Source organism: Entelurus aequoreus, linkage group LG17, assembly GCF_033978785.1.
Source record: "Entelurus aequoreus isolate RoL-2023_Sb linkage group LG17, RoL_Eaeq_v1.1, whole genome shotgun sequence".
NCBI lineage: Eukaryota > Metazoa > Chordata > Actinopteri > Syngnathiformes > Syngnathidae > Entelurus > Entelurus aequoreus.
Window position 1 is genome coordinate 45,686,071 of NC_084747.1, and position 23,892 is coordinate 45,709,962.

The 23,892-nt window shown below is 39.4% G+C and overlaps 2 protein-coding genes across 4 annotated transcripts in view; both read right to left on the bottom strand.

Annotated features, from left to right (window-relative positions):
• The window catches only part of mapk4 (mitogen-activated protein kinase 4), a 33,071-nt gene extending 23,613 nt beyond the window's left edge, over window positions 1-9,458 (bottom strand). For both annotated transcript variants that reach the window (XM_062024270.1, XM_062024269.1), the window contains exon 1: window positions 9,185-9,458. The gene's annotated coding sequence lies outside the window, so the exon portion shown is untranslated. The remainder of the gene's footprint in view (window positions 1-9,184) is intronic.
• Window positions 9,459-21,223: 11,765 nt separating this feature from the next.
• Window positions 21,224-23,892, bottom strand: part of LOC133632932 (coxsackievirus and adenovirus receptor homolog) — a 31,016-nt gene continuing 28,347 nt past the window's right edge. For both annotated transcript variants that reach the window (XM_062025776.1, XM_062025774.1), the window contains exon 2: window positions 21,224-23,566. In XM_062025776.1, coding sequence (XP_061881760.1) covers window positions 22,690-23,544 — 855 coding nt within the window. In that variant the 5' untranslated portion in view covers window positions 23,545-23,566 and the 3' untranslated portion in view covers window positions 21,224-22,689. The remainder of the gene's footprint in view (window positions 23,567-23,892) is intronic.

Sequence of the window (23,892 nt, forward strand, 5' to 3'; positions counted from 1 at the left end):
AATCGACTGCAAAGACAAGATATTTAATGTTTGAAACTTTTTTTTTTTTCGCAAATAATCATTAACTTAGAATAAAGTTGGCACAGGGGCATTTTTACCACTGTGTTACATGGCCTTTCCTTTTAACAACACTTAGTAAACTTTTGGAAACAGACCAATTTTTGAAGTTTTTCAGGTAAAATTCTTTCCCATTCTTGCTTGATGTACAGCTTAAGTTGTTCAACAGTTCGGGGTCTCCGTTGTCGTATTTTACGTTTCATAATGCGCCACAAATGTTTAAGGGGAGACAAGTCTGGACTATAGGCAGGCCAGTCAAGTACCTGCATTCTTTTATACTACGAAGCCACGCTGTTGTAACACATACAGAATGTCTTGCTGAAATAAGCAGGGGCGTCCATGAAAAAGAAGTTGCTTGGATGGCAACCTATGTTGCTCCAAACCTGTATGCAGCTGGGATAGGCTCCAGTCCCCCGGCCCCTTCCCCCGCGACCCTGAGAGAGATAAGTGGTAGAAAATAGACAGATGGACATTCAAACCATGCATGTTCCAGTTAACATTTTTGGCCTCCAATCCTATCCGATTTATAGTCCAGATCGGGTACTGTGACAATAGATAATAGAACTGAAAATGTTGTATGGCAGGTAACTAAAGTAAATAACATTTTTATAAAGCTTATTTTATTAAATGTAGAATTTGCTAGAACAAGCAACTAAATTTAATATTTTTTTTTAATGAAGCATGTTTTATAAAATTTAGAATTTGCTAGTATAGTTCATCAGAAGATGCATTAAATTTGTGGCATTGAATAATACATGTTCTTTAACAAAAGGTGTTTAGTGCACGATAAGAAAATCACTATTGTCTATCATTTAAATCATTTGGGTTTGGCCCTCGAAACCCTGTGGTATCTAGAGACTTACTCTTAATAAACATCCATCAATCCATTTTCTACCGCTTGTCCCTCTCGGGGTCGCGGGGGTGCTGGCGCCTATCCCGGCTGCACCCTTGACAAATCGTCACGTCGTTGCAGGGTCTCTTCGTAAACAATAAAAACGAATATTTTCTAATAATAAGAATAGGAAAAATAATACATCGATCTAATTATTTTAATATTGTGTATATACTGATTAAAACCATTAGGATGCTTCAAATCTAATCCATATATTAAAAAAAAAGATAAATTAAAAAAAATAAAAATTAATATAAAGCAAATGAATTGTTCCAAATTAAAATCCATACAAAAACAATTACAATATAAAAAATATATTTAAAGACAATGACCTGTGACCTCAACCAAGCGGAAGAAGATGGATGGATTGATGGATGAATGGAAAATAGAAAAAAACAATACAAATACTGTATCTAATGTATTAAAAAAATCAATAAAATAATATAAATACACATATATATTTGTTTGTTTTTTGTCTATCTATTCTGAAAAATGAAAAATATATTTTAGTGTTTTCCTAGATTAGATAGTGTTTTTTATTTTTTATTTGTATTTTCTTTATAGTTTATATTATAAAAATGTATATGATCAAATTATATTTATATACTATATATATATATTCATATATATATATATATATATATATATATATATATATATGCACACACACACACACACATATATATATATATATATATATATATATATATATATATATATATATATATATATATATATATATATATATATATATATATATATATATATATACATATATATGCACACACACACACACACACACACATATATATATATATATATATATATATATATATATATATATATATATATATATATATATATATATATATATATATATATATATATATAAATATAATATAGGATGGTATAGCGTGTCATACTTTTTTTGTAATTAATATCTTAACCCTGTAATTATTGGAAAGTGTGTATAAACTGCCAACCACGATAAAAAAATATGATTGTTAAATTGCCAGCTTCTTTTAGATATCGCTAAACTACCACGGTTATATGCAGTAAATAACACGTAGACAAAATATTGCAGCCCCCTCCTGAAATAACACATTTTACTCTTTCATGTTTGTGTTCACCTCACAGTCGACGCAGAGTGCAAAGTGAGCTGAGAGAGTGAGAAGGAGAAAGCTGCTTGCGTCGGTACTGGGTGGGAGGTGCAGCTCTGGACTTACTTTATAAATAATGCATCACCGCTGGAGACAACGCTTTGTGTGAGTGTGTGAGTGAGTCTGTGTGTTTGAACTCACTCGTCGTTTATTCTGCAGCTTATGCAACAGCAGCTGACTTTTCAAAATTAGTTCAATAGAATCATCACAATAGCACTGTTAAAAAAAAACGTGATGAAAACCGATGCATAAATACTACACCAGTGGTTCACAAACTTTTTTCACCAAGTACCAGCTCAGAAAACACTTGGCTCTCCAAGTACCACCATAATAACCTACATTAAAACACTATAGCGTAGTAGGCCTAATTATTCATTAACATTAACAAAAGAGGTTTTATTTAACAAGTATAGTTCATATTTTGCCACTGTAACGTTACACACAGTTTGAACAGTAACACTGTGTTTGAATAAAGGAAAATAAAACACTGTACTTTAATCAAGTGTATCTTTGGCATACCTCTAGATCACAGGTGTCAAACTCAAGGCCCGGGGGCCAGATCTGGCCCGCAACATCATTTTATCTGGCCCACAAACACCTGGAAATGTTATGTATCAATAAAGTACTTAATATTTTCTCACTAAATATAATAGATTTTTTTCCTTTTGACAGAAATAATATATGTACTGCTTGAAATTGCATACCTTTTAAACCTTAAAGGCCTACTGAAACCCACTACTACCGACCACGCAGTCTGATAGTTTATATATCAATGATGAAATCTTAACATTATAACACATGCCAATACGGCCGGGTTAACTTATAAAGTGACATTTTAAATTTGCCGCTAAACTTCCGGTTCGAAACGCCTCTGAGGATGACGTATGGGCGTGACGTAGACCGGGGAACACGGGTATGCCTTCCACATTGAAGCCAATACGAAAAAGCTCTGTTTTCATTTCATAATTCCACAGTATTCTGGACATCTGTGTTCGTGAATCTGTTTCAATCATGTTCATTGCATTATGGAGAAGGAAGCTGAGCAAGCAAAGAAGAAAGTTGTCGGTGCGAAATGGACGTATTTTTCGAACGTAGTCAGCCACAACAGTACACAGCCGGCGCTTCTTTGTTTACATTCCCGAAAGATGCAGTCAAGATGGAAGAACTCGGATAACAGAGACTCTAACCAGGAGGACTTTTGACTTCGATACACAGACGCCTGTAGAGAACTGGGACAACACAGACTCTTACCAGGATTACTTTGATTTGGATGACAAAGACGCAGACGTGCTACTGTGAGTATGCAGCTTTGGCTTCTAAACATTTGATCGCTTGACCGTATGTGCGCAACTTTTTTTTGCGTATGTACGTAACTTTTTTAAAATATATAAGCTTTATGAACCTTGGGTTAGGTGAACGGTCTTTTGGGCTGAGTGATTGTGTGTGTTGATCAGGTGTTTGAATTGTATTGGCGTGTTCTATGGAGCTAGGAGCTAGCATAGGAGCTAGGAGCTAGCATAACACGTACCGTACCGTACGTGCGCGTCACGTACGTAACTTTTTAAAAATATATAAGCTTTATGAACCTTGGGTTAGGTGAACGGTCTTTTGGGCTGAGTGATTGTGTGTGTTGATCAGGTGTTTGAATTGTATTGGCGTGTTCTATGGAGCTAGGAGCTAGCATAGGAGCTAGGAGCTAGCATAACACGTACCGTACCGTACGTGCGCGTCACGTACGTAACTTTTTAAAAATATATAAGCTTTATGAACCTTGGGTTAGGTGAACGGTCTTTTGGGCTGAGTGATTGTGTGTGTTGATCAGGTGTTTGAATTGTATTGGCGTGTTCTATGGAGCTAGGAGCTAGCAGAGGAGCTAGGAGCTAGCATAACAAACACGCAGGTGTTTTTATGCAGGATTAATTTGTGGCATGTTAAATATAAGCCTGGTTGTGTTGTGGCTAATAGAGTATATATATGTCTTGTGTTTATTTACTGTTGTAGTCATTCCCAGCTGAATATCAGGTCACCCCCGGCTCTCACAGCATCTTCCCTATCTGAATAGCTTCAACTCCCCACTAGTCCTTCACTTGCACTTTACTCATCCACAAATCTTTCATCCTCGCTCAAATTAATGGGGAAATTGTCGCTTTCTCGGTCCGAATCTCTCTCACTTCATGCGGCCATCATTGTAAACAATAGGGAACTTTGCGTATATGTTCAACTGACTACGTCACGCTACTTCCGGTAGGGGCAAGCCTTTTTTTTATCAGATACCAAAAGTTGCAATCTTTATCGTCGTTGTTCTATACTAAATCCTTTCAGCAAAAATATGGCAATATCGCGAAATGATCAAGTATGACACATAGAATAGATCTGCTATCCCCGTTTAAATAAAAAAAATTCATTTTAGTAGGCCTTTAATAGTATCCAATATTGCAACAAATATTACAGTATATTACCATACTTTCCAAACATCCATCCATCCATTTTCTACCGCTTGTCCCTTTTGGGGTCGCGGGGGGTGCTGGAGCCTATCTCAGCTGCATTCGGGCGGAAGGGGGGGTACACCCTGGACAAGTCGCCACCTCATCACAGGGCCAACACATTTAGACAGACAACATTCACACTCACATTTTACCATGAATTGATTTAAGTGGACCCCGACTTAAACAAGTTGAAAAACTTATTCGGGTGTTACCATTTAGTGGTCAATTGTTCGGAATATGTACTGTACTGTGCAATCTACTAATAAAGTTTCAATCAATCAATCAATCAAAACATTCACACACTAGGGCCAATTTAGTGTTGTCAATCAACCTATCCCCAGGTGCATGTCTTTGTCTAAATAAAAATACTTAACTTTACAGCAAACTAGCCATCAAATTAATAAAAATTACAATACATTTTACTAGAGATGTCGGATAATATCGGAGGCCGATAAATGTTTTAAAATGTAATATCGGAAATGATCGGTATCGGTTTCAAAAAGTAAAATGAATGACTTTTTATAACGCCGCTGTATGGAGCGGTACATATCCGGTAAAACACGGATGTAGGGATAAGTACAGAGCAGTTGCGTCTCCCAGTCAGCAGCCCGACTGCAGCATGAGAGATTTACTAGCGACGCCTGATGACCTCATCAAACCGCCACGAGCGCAGCATAACAACAACAAGAGTGTGTTGTTGCCGGTGCTGTAGCCGTGGCTAACAAGCGAGCTCGCTCGGTGACTGACTAACGACACCATGTCTATGGTTTGGGATTGTTTTAAAGTGTGTCTGACGGATAAAAAACTGGCAATTTGCAATGACTGCAAAAAGTTGGTTATGCGAGGAGGAACCAAGACGTCTTCCTTTAATACGAGCAATTTGATCTCCCACCTCTTCAAGAATTATAAGGAGATACACGATGAATACAAGCAGAAGATGGATGAAAACCAAACACCGAAAAAAAGTAGTACCACACAGTTGTCGCTTAAAGACTCCGCCGAGAAAAAACTAAACTACAACAAAAACCACACCAAAATAATGCACTTTGTGAAAGTCAAAGTATAGTATTTTCCATAGTTGTAGTAGGTATCTGAATTATATCAGGGAGAGCATGTCCCAAATTCCAAACTGCTGTTTTGAGGCATGTTAAAAAAAAAAAAGCACTTTGTGACTTCAATAATAAATATGGCAGTGCCATGTTGGCACTTTTTTCCATAACTTGAGTTGAAGTTGTTCTCTTATTTTGGAAAACCTTGTTACATTGCAAGTTATCCATCAAATTGTACACTATAAAAAAGACCAATAGATTTTACTGTATAATTTAGGGAGTTTTTTTTACAGCATATAAGTTGAAAAAAAACGACCAATGTTTGTTTTTTTTACAGTAAAATTCTGTCGACTGAGCTGTCAGTTTTAGTTTTTTTTAAATCCACGGTTGATGATTTTATGGTACCACTAGGGATGTCCGATAATATCGGACCGCCGATATTATCGGCCGATAAATGCTTTAAACAGGAATATCGGAAATTATCGGTTTCAAGATTATCGGTATCGGTTTCCGAAAGTAAAATTTGTGACTTTCTAAAACGCCGCTGTGTACACGGACGCAGGAAGATGTACAGAGCGACAAATAAATCCTTGAAGGCGCTGCCTTTGCGTACTGGCCCAATCACATACTATCTACGGCTTGACACACGCACTAGCGAATGCAAGCATACTTGGTCAACAGCCATACAGGTCACACGGAGGGTGGCGTATAAACAATTTTAACACTGTTACAAATATGCGCCACACTGTAAACCCATTTCGGGGGAACATCCGCACCGTAACACAACATAAACACAACAGCACAAATACCCAGAACCCCTTGCAAATGCTTGTTTTCATTCAGAAAAATCTACCTCTCACACGTAATGACAAGGAGAAAAAGAATTAGCCCACTCTTTGAGCTTCATCTGTTGCACAGATAGACTAATAGTCTGGACAGAGTGAAGCTGTTTTATTAATGTTTTGTGCCTTTTTTCCCCATGCACTTTAAAGGATGGCTGTGTTTTCTACTAGTCTAGACTGAAGCAGTTTTTTATTTTTGTGCCTTTCTTGTTTTTATTTGCACATTTTTGTTACTCATACGAATACGTTAAGAACAGGGCAGATTGAGCCCAGTTTATAGTATACTCTGGATTAAAGCTGTGTGCCTTCATTGTTTTTGTAGCTGTTGTTTTGAGGCATGTTTAAAAAAAAAAAAAAGCACTTTGTGAAAGTCAAAGTACAGTGTTTCCCATAGTTGTGGTGGGTGTCAGGATTATTTCAGAGAGAACATGTCCCACATTCCAAGCTGCTGTTTTGAGGCATGCTAAAAAAAACAATGCACTTTGTGACTTCAATAATAAATATGGCAGTGCAATGTTGGCACTTTTTTCCGTAACTTGAGTTGATTTATTTTGGAAAACCTTGTTACATTGTTTAATGCATCCAGCGGGGCATCACAACAAAATTAGGCATAATAATGTGTTAATTCCACGACTGTATATATCGGTATCGGTTGATATCGGTATCGGTAATTAAGAGTTGGACAATATCGGAATATCGGCAAAAAAGCCATTATCGGACATCCCTAGGTACCACATTTTATTATGGTAAAAAACTGGCAGCTGAGTTGCCAAAATAAAATTAAACAGCGGTACTGTATATTTATTTACAGTAATATGTTGTAAAAATAATAATAATAAAATAACACCATATATTTTACAGTAAAAGTCTGGCAACTAAGCTGCCAGTTTTTTTCCTTGTAAAGAAAAGCGGTCAAATCCACAGATTTGTTTTACTCTTTACGTAAAAAAAACACATTTAAATTCATTAAATTATTTACTGTTACAAGCGGCCCTCTATTGGCAGCCATGACTGCGGTGTGGCCCTCAATGAAAACAAGTTTGACACCCCTGGCCTAAGTTAAGTCGGAGAAAATGCAGTCCTTTATAAATTATTCAATGCTTCTCTCCAGCCCGGTAGCAAATGCTTCACGGACCGGTCCCGGTCCCCGGACCGGTGGTTGGGGACCACTGCAATACACGACTAGTCGACAAGAAGTGCCTTACCTCTGGCTCACACAGTCATCCTCTTCATCCATCCATCTCACTGTCCCTTTATTTAAACTGTCTACCATGGGTGCCCGAGCTTTCAGCCGCTCTGCCCCACATCTTTGGAACTCTTTGCCACCAGACCTTTGTAACTTGGACTCAATATCCCTCTTCAAATCAAGACTCAAAACATACCTATTCCTGACTGCTTATTCATTGTAATCATCTTTTCCTCTCTATCTTTGTTGTTGTTATTATTGTTGTTTTTATCCAATTTGATTTTATTGTTTTGATTTTGTACGGTGTCCTTGAGTGCCCAGGAGGGCGCCTTATAAATAAAATGTATTATTATTATTATTATTATTATTATTATAATTATTATTAATGTGAGTTAACTTGTTTTTACACTTGTATTACACTTAACAATACATCCTGTCAAAGGCAGTGCATGTTGTATATTTTAGTTCACTACTTCTTTTTCATGCCAGGTAATCAAAAATAAAAAAAAGTCCAAATTTGGTTTAAAACAGGCAAATGTTATGATGGTGATAACTTCACCCTGAAAATGACTTTTTTTTAAATTTTTTAAATGTTTTGAATTATGAACAAATCTAGGAACTGATTGCGTTGGACTTTAAAGCAGTGGTTCTTAACCTGGGTTCGATCGAACCCTAGGGGTTCGGTGACTCGGCCTCAGGGGTTCGGCGGAGGTCAAAACACACCCGACTCATCGTGTAAATAAAAACTTCTCCCTATCGGCGTATTACGGATACGGCAACAGCAGACGTCACACTGATTTGCAGGTGTGTCATTTGTTGTGAGTTTATGCACTGTGTTGGTTTTGTTGTTTGAACAAGGTGATGTTCATGCACGGTTCATTTTGTGCACCAGTAATAAAACATGGTAACACTTTAGTATGGGGAACATATTCACCATTAATTAGTTGCTTATTAACATGCAAATTAGAAACATATTGGCTCTTAACTAGTCATTATTAAGTACTTATTAATGCCTTATTCGGCATGGCCTTATTATAACCCTAACCCACTAACCCTGGCCCTAGCCCTCTAACCCTAACCAAATAACTCTAAATTAAGTCTTTGTTACTTAGAATATGTTCCCCATACTAAAGTGTTACCAAAAACATATAACTCTGTCTTGAATTTGAAAAAAACCAACATTTTATTTTTCACTAAAGAAGGGTTCGGTGAATGTGCATATGAAACTGGTGGGGTTCGGTACCTCCAACAAGGTTAAGAACCACTGCTTTAGAGGGTCTGTGTATTTGCAGGTGTCAGCACACTGGCTTGATGCAGCAGCTGCTGGTGTGTGTGTGTGTGTGTGTGCGTGTGTGTGCGTGTGTGTGTGTGTGTGTGTGTGCGTGTGTCTGTGTGTGTTCGTGTGTGTCTTTAAACTAGCCAAACAATGAACACTGCATCCCCTGAAACGTATGAAGAAGAGGTTTGAAAAAAGTGCAGAAGTCGATAACACGATAACAGTATCAGACTCACCGGAGTATCACGTCAGCCTCGCCGTCTGCACACAAAAGATCCGATGAAAAGATAAAGACAAAACCCAGAGTTCTCCTAGCGAAAAAAAAGTCCACATCAAGCAATGCACCCCCTTGTCTGGATGCATGTGTGTAAGACAAGGATGATACCGGAGGTGGTGGGAGAGCAGGCAGACATCAGCTGGGGTCGATCCGTTAGATGAGAGGAGATAAAGAAACGGAGGCTGTTGAGGAGTCGAGACAGCCCGATGTGTGGCCGCCCTGAGGCGCACGGAGGGAGGGGAGGGGGAGAGAGAGAGAGAGAAAGAGAGAGACAGAGAGAGAGAGAGAGAGAGAGCCCGTCTCACATCTCATCTTTTCCCACAATTCCATCTGCTCAGTCTGGGAGTCCCAGCAGCATCATCAGCATCAGCAGCAGGCTGACCTCACCTAAACTTTCCTTTTCATCTTCAGCCAATGACTTCCACACCTGTTAACTGAGCACACTGACGCAATTACATGCATTGGCATTTCCATTGTGAAAAGCAATGTGAAAAAAAAGTGACACTTACTTTGTGAGGATGGTATCGTCAGCAGTATCATTGCAGATCTACTGGCAGCTCAGTCGCCCAAAGGGGAACTGCACTTTTTTTGGGGGGGACTTTGCCAATCGTTCACAACCGTTATGTACGGAGCCCCTAAAGGGGCATGGAGGGGAAAAAAACGTTTCGCGAAATCTCGCAAAAGGTTTTTTTCCTATGTCAGTGAACCGGAAGTAAAACAGACACAGCGATGGTGAACCGGAAGCATACTTGCCAACCCTCCCGATTCTCCCGGGAGACTCCCGAATTTCAGTGCCCCTCCCGAAAATCTCCCGGGGCAACCATTCTCCCAAATTTCTCCCGATTTCCACCCGGACAACAATATTGGGGGCGTGCCTTAAAGGCACTGCCTTTAGCGTCCTCTACAACCTGTCGTCATGTCCGCTTTTCCTCCATACAAACAGCGTGCCGGCCCAGTCACATAATATATGCGGCTTTTACACACACATTAGTGAATGCAAGGCGTACTTGATCAACAGCCATACAGGTCACACTGAGGGTGGGCGTATAAACAACTTTAACACTGTTACAAATATGCGCCACACTGTGAACCCACACCAAACAAGAATGACAAACACATTTCGGGAGAACATCCGCACCGTAATACAACATAAACACAACAGAACAAATACCCGGATCCCCTTGCAGCACTAACTTTTCCGGGACGCTTCAATATACACCCCCGCTACCACCAAACCCCGCCCCCCCCCAACCCCATCAAATCGTATTATGGTCCCACAACAGAGCACAGATGATGGGTAGGCTCCCGCATGCTACCGATCCTCCATCGCTGTGTCTGTTTCACTTCCGGTTCAACACCGATGTGTCGGTTTTTACTTCCGGTTCACCATCGCTGTGTCTGTTTCACTTCCGGTTCACCATCGCTGTGTCTGTTTCACTTCCGGCTCACTGACATAGGAAAAAAACCTTTTGCGAGATCTCGCATAAAATATTGCGAGATCTCGCAAAACATCCATGTCCCCTTAGGGCAGGCCTGGGCAATTATTTTGACTCGGGGGCCACATTTAGAGAAAAAAACGTGTCTGGGGGCCGGTTGATCTATTTTTAGGAACACTAATACAAAACCTCACAATAATGTCTGATTGAATGCTAAAAACGTTATGACAGACCGCCTTAAAAAATGTAATGGAATTTTTCATTTTTCTATGCACGATAAAACACTGAATATTGACAAAATATGAACGTCACACCCCCTTTCGATTGACATATTTTACAATCAAGTGAAATGCAACAAAAATGCAACAAGCGGTGAAATATGAACGCGAAGGGTACAAAATAAACCCACCTACAATCTGATATATCTGATACATCACTAAGCTTTAGAACTTTGTTGTGAAAATCTCTGTGGAAACGCTTCCCGCCCACACTGCTTGGTGCCTCGTTTGAGCTGCTGTGACGTAGATTACCATAGTAACTAATTAGACGACCATAGTAACTAATTAGATTACCATAGTAAATAATTAGATTACCATAGTAACTGGAATATCATCCAAAAGTGCAGATTCCAACCATTGAAAGACTTAGTATAGTTGAAGACTTACAGTCATTAGAAAACATCACTGCACATCATAATGGCAGCTGCAGTTTCCATCTTAAAGATGTAAAAAAAATTTATTTGGGAATGTCCGGCGGGCCAGATTGAAAAGCTTAACGGGCCGCATGTGGCCCCCGGGCCTTAATTTGCCCAGGTCTGCCTTAGGGGCTCCGTAGTTATGAGAGACAAGAAGAACATTGTCACATGTGGGGTCGCAGCTCACTGGGGGGTCGTTCTCCCGGGATGCAGAACGAACAACTCCGGACAAAGCGTGAAGGTAGGAGTATGATTTATTATCATAAATCATAGCTTAAACCAAAAACAGGAAACAAGCAAAAGGAAAGCGTGCCGTTCGCACGAGAATCTAAAGAACCAAAACTTAGCACTAGAATCATGAATTAGAAGCCAAGAAGCAAGAAATCAACCTGCGTGACTTTTGCATACCGCAAACAATGAAGCCGGGCCGAGTGTGGCGAGCAACGTGAATAAAGAGCTCTCTGATTAGTGCTCGGCAGTAGGTGAACGTGCCGAACACTAATCAGAGGCAGGTGAAACCAATTAGTACCCATGGTAACCAAAACAAACCCAGAAGTGCACAAAACAGGAACTAAGGGAGTCCAAAACTAACAGAACATAACCAAACAAAACATGATCCGGCCACGGATCATGACAAACTGACAAACATTTTTTTTTTTTGCATTTTAACATATAAACATTTGCTCGTTCTTGGTGGCTAGCAATGCAGCTAATGGGAGGAATCAATTCCAACTCTAAGTCACTTTAAAAACGCATTCAATTACTATCACCAATACGTCATTTATGTTCAGTAACCTATATAATAACCTTGTGTGTGACTGTGAATGTTGTCTGTCTGTCTGTGTTGGCCCTGCGATGAGGTGGCGACTTGTCCAGGGTGTACCCCGCCTTCCGCCCGAATGCAGCTGAGATAAGCTCCAGCACCCCCCGCGATCCCGAAGGGGACAAGCGGTAGACAATGGATGGATGGATGTTTTTTTACAATCTAATTCAGGGGTCGGGAACCTTTTTGGCTGAGAGAGTCATGAAAGCCAAATATTTTAAAATGTATTTCCGTGAAAGCCATATAATATTTTTTTTAACACTGAATACAACTAAATGCGTGCATTTTTAAGTAAGACCAACATTTTTAGAGTATAATCAGTCCCTCATTCTTTTTAATAACATTGTTATTCTGAAGCTAACCAATAATAAATAAAATACTTCTTACCATTAATGCGACTTCTTGAACAGGTGCGGTAGAAAACGGATGGATGGATTAAAATGCATCAGAATGTTTTATATTTTGAACGTTATTTTTTAACACTGTGATTACCAGCGGAATTATTCAGTACTTATCCTGTTAAGTAATGTCAGCTAAGATTTATCTGAGAGCCAGATGCAGTCATCAAAAGAGCCACATCTGACTCTAGAGCCATAGGTTCCCTACCCCTGATCTAATTGTTACACATTAAAAAATAGAAAACGAAAAAACAACAACGATACAATATAATCCTTATCTAATCAATGTAAAATGTTTTTAAAAATGTTAAGATTTTTTTTAATAACGTTGAAAATAAAGATAAACAGTACAAATCTAGGTATAATAACCAAACAGTGATTTAATGGCATTATTAGTACGGCAGTACCTCAATTGTTTTGGTCTTGTCACCTTTGTACGTAAAACATTTTTGCAATTGTCGCGAGTGTTAGATTGAACTAATTTGTTGAGTATTCTTCGGTCAAATTCAGTTATAAATTATTTGTACATTGAACTTGATTGTGCTGGGTATCACAACTGCTTTTATTGAAAAAATGAGAACTGAAGTGTCCTCAAATTTCCTCCAGATAAATTCTAACAAAATGGAAACTGATAATTGCTCCCAATAAAAAGATCCCCTTGATCAAGAACTCCCTTGGTGCTCTGAGTGATTCTGTTCAAAGCAGCCTCAGAAACCGGTTGTGTTTGATCAGTCCATGTCTTTGGAGGGTCACTGTCGTCAACTGACCAAAAACTGTTCATCTCAGAAATATTTCTAAAGTGAGAAATTTATTGTCAAAATTGGATCTCGAAATGATCATTCACAAGTTCATTTCGTCTCGCAATGACTATTGCAATTCTCTTTTCACTCTTTTCAACAAGTCAAAGCTAAAGAGACTTCAGACTGTACAAAATGCGGTTGCCAGACTTTTGACCGATGCACCCAGAACAGCCCATATCACCCCCGTTGTATCCAGTCTTCATTGGCTTCCAGTTAAATTCCGCATTGAGTTTTTTACAATTTAGTCCTGACATTTATGTGCATTGCATGGTGGGGCCCCTCAGTACATGACTGACTTGTTATGCCCCTACTCTTGAGGGCGCAGTCTTCGGTCTTTAGGCCAGGGTCTTCTAAAGATCCCAAAAACTTGTTTCAAAACCCGTGTAAACCTGGCATTCCAGGCTATAGCTCCCAGACTCTGGAACAATTTGCACCAGTCCCTCCGGGATCTTGACTGTGTTGAAACTTTAATGAAACATTTGAAAAGCTTAGTTAATGTAGCTTTTAACTATAATTTTTAATCCACTTTGTATCTTTTTTAGGATGTTGCCACTGTTGTCTTAAATTGAATTGTTGTTTTACTTCACCTATGTTTTGTATAGTGCTGTTTGATTTTATCTGTGAAAAGCGCTTTATAAATAAAATTTACTTACGTCGTGAAAATCGATTGTTTCCCCCCCCCCCCCCCCCCCCCCCCCACATATTGTTCAAGCCTCTCCTTAGCCCTTGGAGAGAAAAAAAAATCCTGGAGGCATTCCTGCATACAGAGTTTCGCCAGATATCACAGCTATATCCAGGCAAACATGGATATTTAAAATATGCATATATTTCTATTTTTGTACTGCTTACTATGCTACACCTTCAATGTTCGGGTAGGTTAAAACAATAATAAATAAGAAAACATCTCATAATTTCAACTTTATTTCGACTGAATCGAAAAAAAGCCAAAGCCCATGTCCACGTGAAACTACTTCAATTGAATTCACAATAAGTAAGTTCATGGTCTGTGTACCTTTCTTTCAATCTATTTCAAATTCTTAAATGCAAATCAAAAACACATTTCGGACCATTTTTTGTATTTTCATTTCTGATACCAAAATTGGACAACTATTTAATGACACTTTTTTAAAACGACAATAGACTCCCGCTGAACAAAGGTGTTACCGTTATGCTAAAAACATGCTAATGCAAATGAAAAGGGTCTGTGTACCTTCCGTTCATTCTATTTCCAATTCTTAAACGCAAATCAAAAAACTAAATTAGGCCGTATTTTTTTGTATATGGCAAATTTTAAAACAAACAAAAAGGGTTGATATTAAAATATTGCCATAAAATTGGATTTAGTGCTGTTTTCCTTTTATGGATTTTTTTTCCAGATAAACACAAAAATCTAATATACGTTCTCTAAAATGCAAAAATGCGTGTTTATCTGTTAGATGACAAATTGAACCGGAAGCAGTATTTAGCTTTTCCATTGCGTTTAGCATGTTTTCAGCATAACGGTAACATCTTTGTTCAGCAGGAGTCCTACTGTCGTTTTAAAAAAGTGTCATTAGCTGTTCAACTTTTGTTCAGAAATAGAAAAAATGGCCCGAAATTTGTTTTTGATTTGCATTTAAGAATTGGAATTAGAATGAACGGAAGGTACACGGACTGGATTGTCTGTTTCTCCTCCTTCACACTAACTTTTACTTCCGATGGTTGGAGTGCAAATGTTGGTCTAAGCAGCACTCAAACACACACACACACACACACACACACACACACACACACACACACACACACACACACACACACACACACACACACACACACACACACACACACACACACACACACACACACACACACACACACACACACACACACACTCGAATCAATGTTTCTTATGTAAACAAAGCATGAACAACAACTTGCAACAAAATATTAACTTTTTATTGTTCAGTTTTGTTTCTTGAGTAAAAATAAAAACAGGAACAACTATCACTCAAACTGCATAACTCTTTCACAAATATCACTTCAACCCACTAAAAACGCTCTCAACCTTAAGAATTACAAGAAGCTGAGAGACTGCTCATTATCTACTTGTACTCGTGTTGAAATACCACTGCAGTTTTATTTGAACAAAAACTGAACGTCATTAAAAACATGAAAAAATTACGTAAATAAAGGTTATAAATGAATACGTTATGCAAAATGTCACACAGTACTTGGTGGAGAAAATGCGTTTTCCAACTTCCTTGAGATTGTTACCAGCTCCTCTTTTGAAAGTAGGCTCTGCTCCCTCACCTTTCTCTCAATCATCCTGTGAGTGATGGGAGATTTTGACTGTTATTTTGTATGTGTTCCATTTATGAATTATTAAGCCAATAGCGATCTCTTCTCAAAAAGCGTCTTGTAGACTAAAGTAGTCTTGTGCAGGTCCACAATGGTCCTATGACAGCTCTTTTGTCTTGGTTGTTGCAGTGGAGAGGTTTCTTTCTATGACTTTAATATACATAACTTGTTTTCTCCAAGGGACATCTTGGACCAATCGGTGTTCTTCATGTGTACATAACCTTTAAATGTGTCCTCAAATTAGGTCGCATGACAAATGTTACAGGGTGTCATCCTCCAAGAGCGCCTACCTCATCATAAACATGTATTTTTACCCTAGGGGTAAAAACCACAGTTGAGTGTCAAAAAAATGTTTGTCGGAAGGTTTTCTCAGCGGAAAACCACTTGGATGAGGTGTCGCCACTATTTATATGGTCACTTCCTCTTGATGATTAATTCTCCTCAAGTCCCAAATTTTCCTCAAGCCCCAAACACTGACAACAACGACCATCGAAAGGATAAAGATTGACGTTGCCACTGCAGCGATAAATTTTATTTTGTTGCTTGTTCTCGCCACCACTGGGTCATTTAGACACGGTAGTAGGATCTCACAGAGTTGGGTCTCAAGCAGATTTTCCACCGTACAGCGATAGCGTCCACAGTTGTCCTCAGAGAGCCTTTTTACAGTCAAGTTCCCTCCTATGGCGTCCCCACTGGCGTTAGGAGGCAACATCTGGTTTCCACTCATCTTTTTCCAGCTGTAATTCAGCGGGGGGGTGCCTTGTGAGGATTCGCATTGGAGCGTCACATCATAGCCCCACAAAGGATAGCCTTCCGTGTCACAAACTGGTGTGCTCAGCTTCTCCATGACTTTTAGGTTCTTGTCCTGGGTCATGATTGTGAAGCTATCAGAATGCAGATTCAGCTTGCACTCTAGGCTGCACTGGTAGATCCCCTCATCTGACATACGCAGGTCACTAATCTCTATGGAAGCATCTCCATGGCCGGGTTCAGGAGTTGTGAAGTGAACCCTGCTGTAGTTTGGGTCAATATCAAGTTGGCCTCCATGATACATTAAAATCTCTGTCTGCTTTTCTTCTGGAGACTGAAAATACCACCTAATTATAATTTTGTTTGAGATGTTATGGAAGTCATGTGTGAATTTGCAGGAAAGCGTGACGTTTGATTCTTTGACTGCGTAATAGTCCTCCTTGGTGGAGATGATTTCAAAAGCCCAAGCTGGGTTTTTGGTGCAAAACGCCAGCCCCGCTGCAAAATACAACAGCACAGACATCATCATTGGACTGTTGGACAGGAGCCTGCTGTAAAATAAAACAGAAATGACATTGTTCAGTTCAGTTTATTTCGAACATGCATACGATACAATGTAATGCATCACACAATTCCAGTTGTTTCATTACAGCACGTACAAAAAGGAGTAGAAAGAAGCAGAGTTTATTTAATCCTACTGCTTTTCATACCGTAACAATTTTATCCAATTTCCTCGTTCTGTTACACAACAGTGAACAAATAATAAATAATATACCTTAGTGAGTAAACAAATATTAAATACATAATCTTTGTCTCAATGGGTTTTAAAGGCCTACTGAAAGCCACTACTACCGACCACGCAGTCTGATAGTTTATATATCAATGATGAAATCTTAACATTGCAACACATGCCAATACGGCCGGGTTAACTTATAAAGTGACATTTAAATATCCGGCTGAAACATCGCGGTATGATGACGTATGCGTGTGACGAAGTCCGAGTAACGGAAGTTATGGTACCCCGTAGAATCCTATACAAAAAGCTGTTTTCATTTCATAATTCCACAGTATTCTGGACATCTTTTGCAATTTTTTTAATGAACAATGAAGGCTGCAAAGACAGTTGTAGGTGGGATCAGTGTATTAGCAGCGGACTACAGCAACACAACCAGGAGGACTTTGTTGGAGCGCTAGCCGCCGACCTCACCTTGACTTCCTACGTCTCCGGGCCGCCAAACGCATCGGGTGAAGTCCTTCGTCCTTCTGCCGATCGCTGGAACGCAGGTGAGCACGGGTGTTGATGAGCAAATGAGGGCTGGTTGGCGTAGGTGGAGAGCTAATGTTTTTAGCATAGCTCTGTGCAGTCCGGTTGCTAAGTTAGCTTCAATGGCGTCGTTAGCACAGCATTGTTAACCTTCGCCAGCCTGGAAAGCATTAACCGTGTATTTACATGTCCACGGTTTAATAGTATTGTTGATCTTCTGTCTATCCTTCCAGTCAGGGATTTATTTATTTTGTTTCTATATGCAGTTAAAGCAAGATGCTATCACGTTAGCTCGTAGCTAAAGCATTTTGCTGATGTATTGTCGTGGAGATAAAAGTCACTGAATGTCCATTTCGCGTTCTCGACTCTCATTTTCAAGAGGATATAGTATCCGAGGTGGTTTAAAATACAAATCTGTGATCTACAATAGAAAAAGGAGAGTGTGGAATCCAATGAGCCAGCTTGTACCTAAGTTACGGTCAGAGCGAAAAAAGATACGTCCATCACTGCCTCTCAAGTCATTCACTGTAACGTTCCTCATCTACGAATCTTTCATCCTCGCTCAAATTAATGGGGTAATCATCACTTTCTCGGTCCGAATCTCTCTCGCTCCATTGTAAACAACGGGGAATTGTGAGGAATCCTAGCTCCTGTGACGTCACGCTACTTCCGGTACAGGCAAGGCTTTTTTTTATCAGCGAGCAAAAGTTGCGAACTTTATCGTCGATTTTCTCTACTAAATCCTTTCAGCAAAAATATGGCAATATCGCGAAATGATAAAATATGGCAATATCGCGAAATGATCAAGTATGACACATAGAATGGATCTGCTATTCCCGTTTAAATAAAAAAACATCATTTCAGTAGGCCTTTAAGATGTTCATTATAATTCTTGTTCCGTGTACTTTGTGAACACTTGTAGTTTGAACAGTCTCTTACTGAATCACATTGGTGCTTTGTTTTGATTTCTTTGGTTAATCCGTTCTACAATTTATTCCACATACTGATATGCTAAAGGTTTTAAGTGTTGTACGAGCATTTAAATTACATGTTCCTCTAAGGAAATCATTGAATTTCAATAATTGTGATTTAATAAATAAAGGGTTTGTATGTTCTCAATATCCAACATTATGTATTATTGTAATTGATCCTTTTTGTAACAGTTTGTGAATGAAGCGCACATTTTTATTCCCCATATTTCTGCACAATAACTCAGATATGGTAACACTAGTGAGCAGTAAATATGAAGTGATTTTTGGTCTAGAACATGTTTTGCTTTATTCATTATTGATGTGTTTCTTGCTACTTTATGTTGTATATTTTTTACATGAGATTTCCTTCATTTTATCATCTATTAATACACCCAAAAATGTGTTTTCTTTTACCCTTTTGTCTTTTGTTCCACCAGCTCCAGGTTACTTGCTTGTTGTCAAAAACATCAAAAGACTGCACATATACGACATCATAATACAAGAACATAAAAGACACATCTTACCCAATGTTTCTGAAGTCAACAATAACAATATTAATATGTTATATTCATTGACACTCGCCGCTAAGTTATTACTTTATGGAATATGTATGAAGTATACATTTGCAGACCAGAATTTACATTTAGTCTCAATGCACTTGCTCTTTTTATACCTAATGCTATTTATAAATTGTTTTCCAACACGTTTCTTCCTTTCACAGAGAACGTGAACTTAATGTTATGGTGTGAATGAATTATCAATAAAATACATTAAAAGAGTAGGATTAATTAAGGTTTGCTTCTTCCCTCTCCATTTATGAGTTAAGCAAATATGACCAAGATTTCATCATTGATATATAAACTATCAGACTGCGTGGTCGGTAGTAGTGGGTTTCAGTAGGCCTTTAAAAAAAAAAAAAAAAAAAGTAACTAAATAGTTACTTTTCACAGTAACGCATTACTTTTTAGTGTAAGTAACTGAGTTAGTAACTGAGTTACTTTTGAAATAAAGTAACTGTAACTAGTTACTGGTTTTCAGTAACTAACCCAACACTGCTTATAACTACGCTTGAGTCAGCTGATATGAGGATTTATTTTCATACGAGACCAACGGGCGGCCGCAATGTACTGTATAGGCTACCTCTGCTAACACTAACAGTGCTCCTTGGTGATTGAGCCTTGATTTACAACTTATAAAAGCTGAGTGTCATGTCTGTGTTGATCTTGTTTTTGTTTTGCTTGGTTTTTGGACACTTTTTAGTTCCTGGTTTCTCTTCCTGGTTTTGTTTTGTTTCCATGGTTACTCATTAGTTTCACCTGTTCCACGTTTGGACTCACACACACCTGTCTCACGTTTTCACATTGTCATGTCACGCACCTGTTCACAGTTAGTCACGCACCTGTTTTCACTTATCATGTCACTATATAGTTTTTTGTGTTTCTGTTGTTCGTGCTGGCGACATTCTGTCATAACGTGGACTGTGAGGATTTTGTTTTCCCAAGATGCAAGAATTGGAACGGACGTGGCGTGCAGGTAAAGACATAGTTTAATTATTACTATGAACTAGTGATGGGTTGATGAGGCCTCATGAAGCGTTTCGACACATTGCAAAACTGTATTGATACTGTGTCGATACTGTGTCACTAAATACTGACATCTGCTGGACGTTAAAAATCCCTACAGGCAACCTATGGACCGACTCAACTGACACTGATATTATGACCTACTATATACAATAATATAAACCAAGTCATTGTATTTCATTTAGGATTATTTCATATCTTCATTTAAATAAAAATATGTTTTTTAATTACAGTCAAATAATGTGAACATGTATCATGACTAGGATGGTAGAAGGTGGGGATTGAACCCCAGTAACCAATTGCTGGCACAGCCACGCTACCAACTTCGCCACGCCGTCATTCCTGTACCTTCTCTAGTAACAGTAGTGATGGGTCCACACAGATGCATCGGCGCATGCGTCGAGCTCATAGAGCGAACCCTGTGTCGGTGCGCGTACCGCTTTTAGAAAGTCACGTGACCGATCATGAGCTGCTTTGGTCACGTGACCGATACGCGAACTGTATCGCACTGACGCCTCCTCTGTGCCCTGTGAGCAACCTTCCCTCTAAGGTGCGCGCCTGCGCAATTGCGCAGTGCTCAAGCGTCCTCCGCGCACACCGTGCGCCGCACAGCCAATATATGCCGCGCACCAAATCAAACCCATCTGAATTCTAAACAAAATAAACACATTTATTCTGTGTAATTTTGAAATGCAACTTTGAGTGACAGTGACAACAAGCGGCCCTAATGGTGTTAGTCAACAACACGCATTGCGCCGCTTCCTAATAAACACAGTTTGGCGCGCAGGCGTCAGTGCGATACAGTTCATGAGCGGTCACGTGACCAAAACAGCTCGTGTTCGGTCACGTGACTTTCTAAAAGCGATACGCGCACCGACACAGGGTATCGCTCTATGAGCTCGACGCATGCGCCGATGCATCGGTGTTGCCGGACCCATCACTACTATAAACTACAAAGTACAAACAAAAGGGTACAAACAAAAGGCGCGCACAAAGGCGGAGAACAAACTTGACTAATGAAACAAAAAAACTAGCACTTGAGCAAAAAAAAAACTATGACCATGAAACAAACAAAAACTTACGTGACAAGGAACTGTGAACATGGCATGAATGTGTGATGTCGCCAGGACGAACAACAGAAACAGAAAAAACTATATAGTGACATGATAAGTGAAAACAGGTGCGTGACTAACTGTGAACAGGTGCGTGACATGACAATGTGAAAACGTGAGACAGGTGTGTGTGAGTCCAAATGTGGAACAGGTGAAACTAATGAGTAACCATGGAAACAAAACAAAACCAGGAAGTGAAACCAGGAACTAAAAAGTGTCCAAAAACCAAGCAAAACAAAAACAAGATCAACACAGACATGACACTGAGAGCATGTTATTTAATCACAATCCCTCCAAAAAACCTTTGCAAACCTGGAGGAAGTGAAAAAAAATATATATCTACTTACCGGCACAAGAAGACTCAGTTGGATTCCCTGACATGGGCAGCAGCAAACCCATTCAGTGTCAATAACACATCCCACAAGGGAAACACGATGCATATGTCATAATTTTACGTTTGAAGTTTAAAGGTTCCCTTTACAAAAGATGATGTATAAGAGATGCATAGGTCATAATCTTACGTTTGGAGCTTACAGTTACCCTTGTGACAAAAAAGATGATGTACAAAGTGATGACTACTCTGGAGAGTCTCTGCAGATTTTCTGAGCCCTGGTCAGGTAGCGGCTTTTTGCGATCTCCTGGATAGGAGGAAGAAGAGTCCTGATGATCTTTTCCGCAGTCCTCACCTCTGGAGAGACTTCCAGTCTGAGGCCCTGCAGGCTCAGTCCAAACAGAGATGCAGTTGGTCAGTAGGCTCTCTATAGTGCCTCTGTAGAATGTGGTGAGAACAGGGGGGAGGGAGCTGTGCTCGTGCATGCGCTGCTGAGTTCTTTTTTACAAGAGCTCCGGTGTGTAGGGACCAGGTCATATTGTCAGTTATCTGCACCGCTTGAAAATAGGCTCTGCTACATCACCTATCTCAAAATCAGTCCATGAGTGAAGATTTTGTCTTATTTTGTATGTGTTCCATTTATGAATTATTACGCCAATAGCGATCTCTTCTCAAAAAGCTTCTTGTAGACTAAAGTAGTCTTGTGCAGGTCCACAATGGTCCTATGACAGCTCTTTCGTCTTGGTTGTTGCGGTGGAGAGGTTAGTTTATGTGATTTTAATATACATAACTTATTTTCTTCAAGGGACATCTTGGACCAATCTGTGTGCTTCATGGGTACATAACCTTTAAATGTGTCCTCAAATTACGTCGCATGACAAATGTTACCACAGTTGAGTGTCAAAAAAATGTTTGTCGGAAGGTTTTCTCAGTGGAAAACCACTTGGATGATGTGTCGCCACTATTTAATTGGACACTTGCTCTTGATTAATTCTCCTCAAGCTCCAAAAACCGACAACAATGACCACCAAAAGGATAACGATTGACATTGCCACTGCAGTGATAACTTTTATTTTGTTTCTTCTCGCCACCACTGGGTCATTTAGACACGGTAGTAGGATCTCACAGAGTTGGGTCTCAAGCAGATTTTCCACCGTACAGCGATAGCTTCCACAGTTGTCCTCGGAGAGCCTTTTTAAAGTCAAGTTCCCTCCTATGGCGTCCCCACTGGCGTTAGGAGCCAACATCTGGTTTTCACTCATCTTTTCCCAGCTGTAATTCAGCGGGGGGGTGCCTTGTGAGGATTCGCATTGGAACGTCACGTCATTGCCCCACACAGGATCGCCTTCCATGGCACAAACCGGGGCGCTCAGCTTCTCCATGACTTTCAGGTTCATGTGTTGGATCAGGGTTACGCCACCAGAATTCCCTTTATGCTTGCACCATACGCTGCACTGGTAGATCCCCTCGTCTGACATACGCAGGTCACTAATCTCTATGGAAGCATCTCCATGGCCGGGTTCAGGAGTTGTGAAGTGAACCCTGCTGTAGTTTGGGTCAATATCAAGTTGGCCTCCATGATACATTAAAATCTCTGTCTGCTTTTCTTCTGGAGACTTAAAATACCACCTAATTATAATTTTGTTTGAGATGTCATGGACGTCATGGATGTCTTGTATGAATTTGCAGGAAATTGTGACGTTTGATTCTTGGACTGCGTAATAGTCCTCCTCGGTGGAGATGAAGGCAAAAGCCCAAGCTGGGTTTTTGGTGCAAAACGCCAGCCCCGCTGCAAAATACCACAGCACAGACATCATCATTGGACTGTTGGACAGGAGCCTGCTGTAAAATAAAACAGAAATGACATTGTTCAGTTCAGTTTATTTCGAACATGCATACGATACAATGTAATGCATCACACAATTCCAGTTGTTTCATTACAGCACGTACGGAAAGGAGTAGAAAGAAGCAGAGTTTATTTAATCCTACTGCTTTTCATATCGTAGCAATTTTATCCAATTTTCTCGTTCTGTTACAGAACAGTGAACATATAAATAATTGATAAATAATATACCATAGTGAGCAAACAAATATTAAATACATAATCTGTCTCAATAAAAAAAAAAAGAAAAAAAAGGGTTCAAGATGTTCATTATAATTCTTGTTCT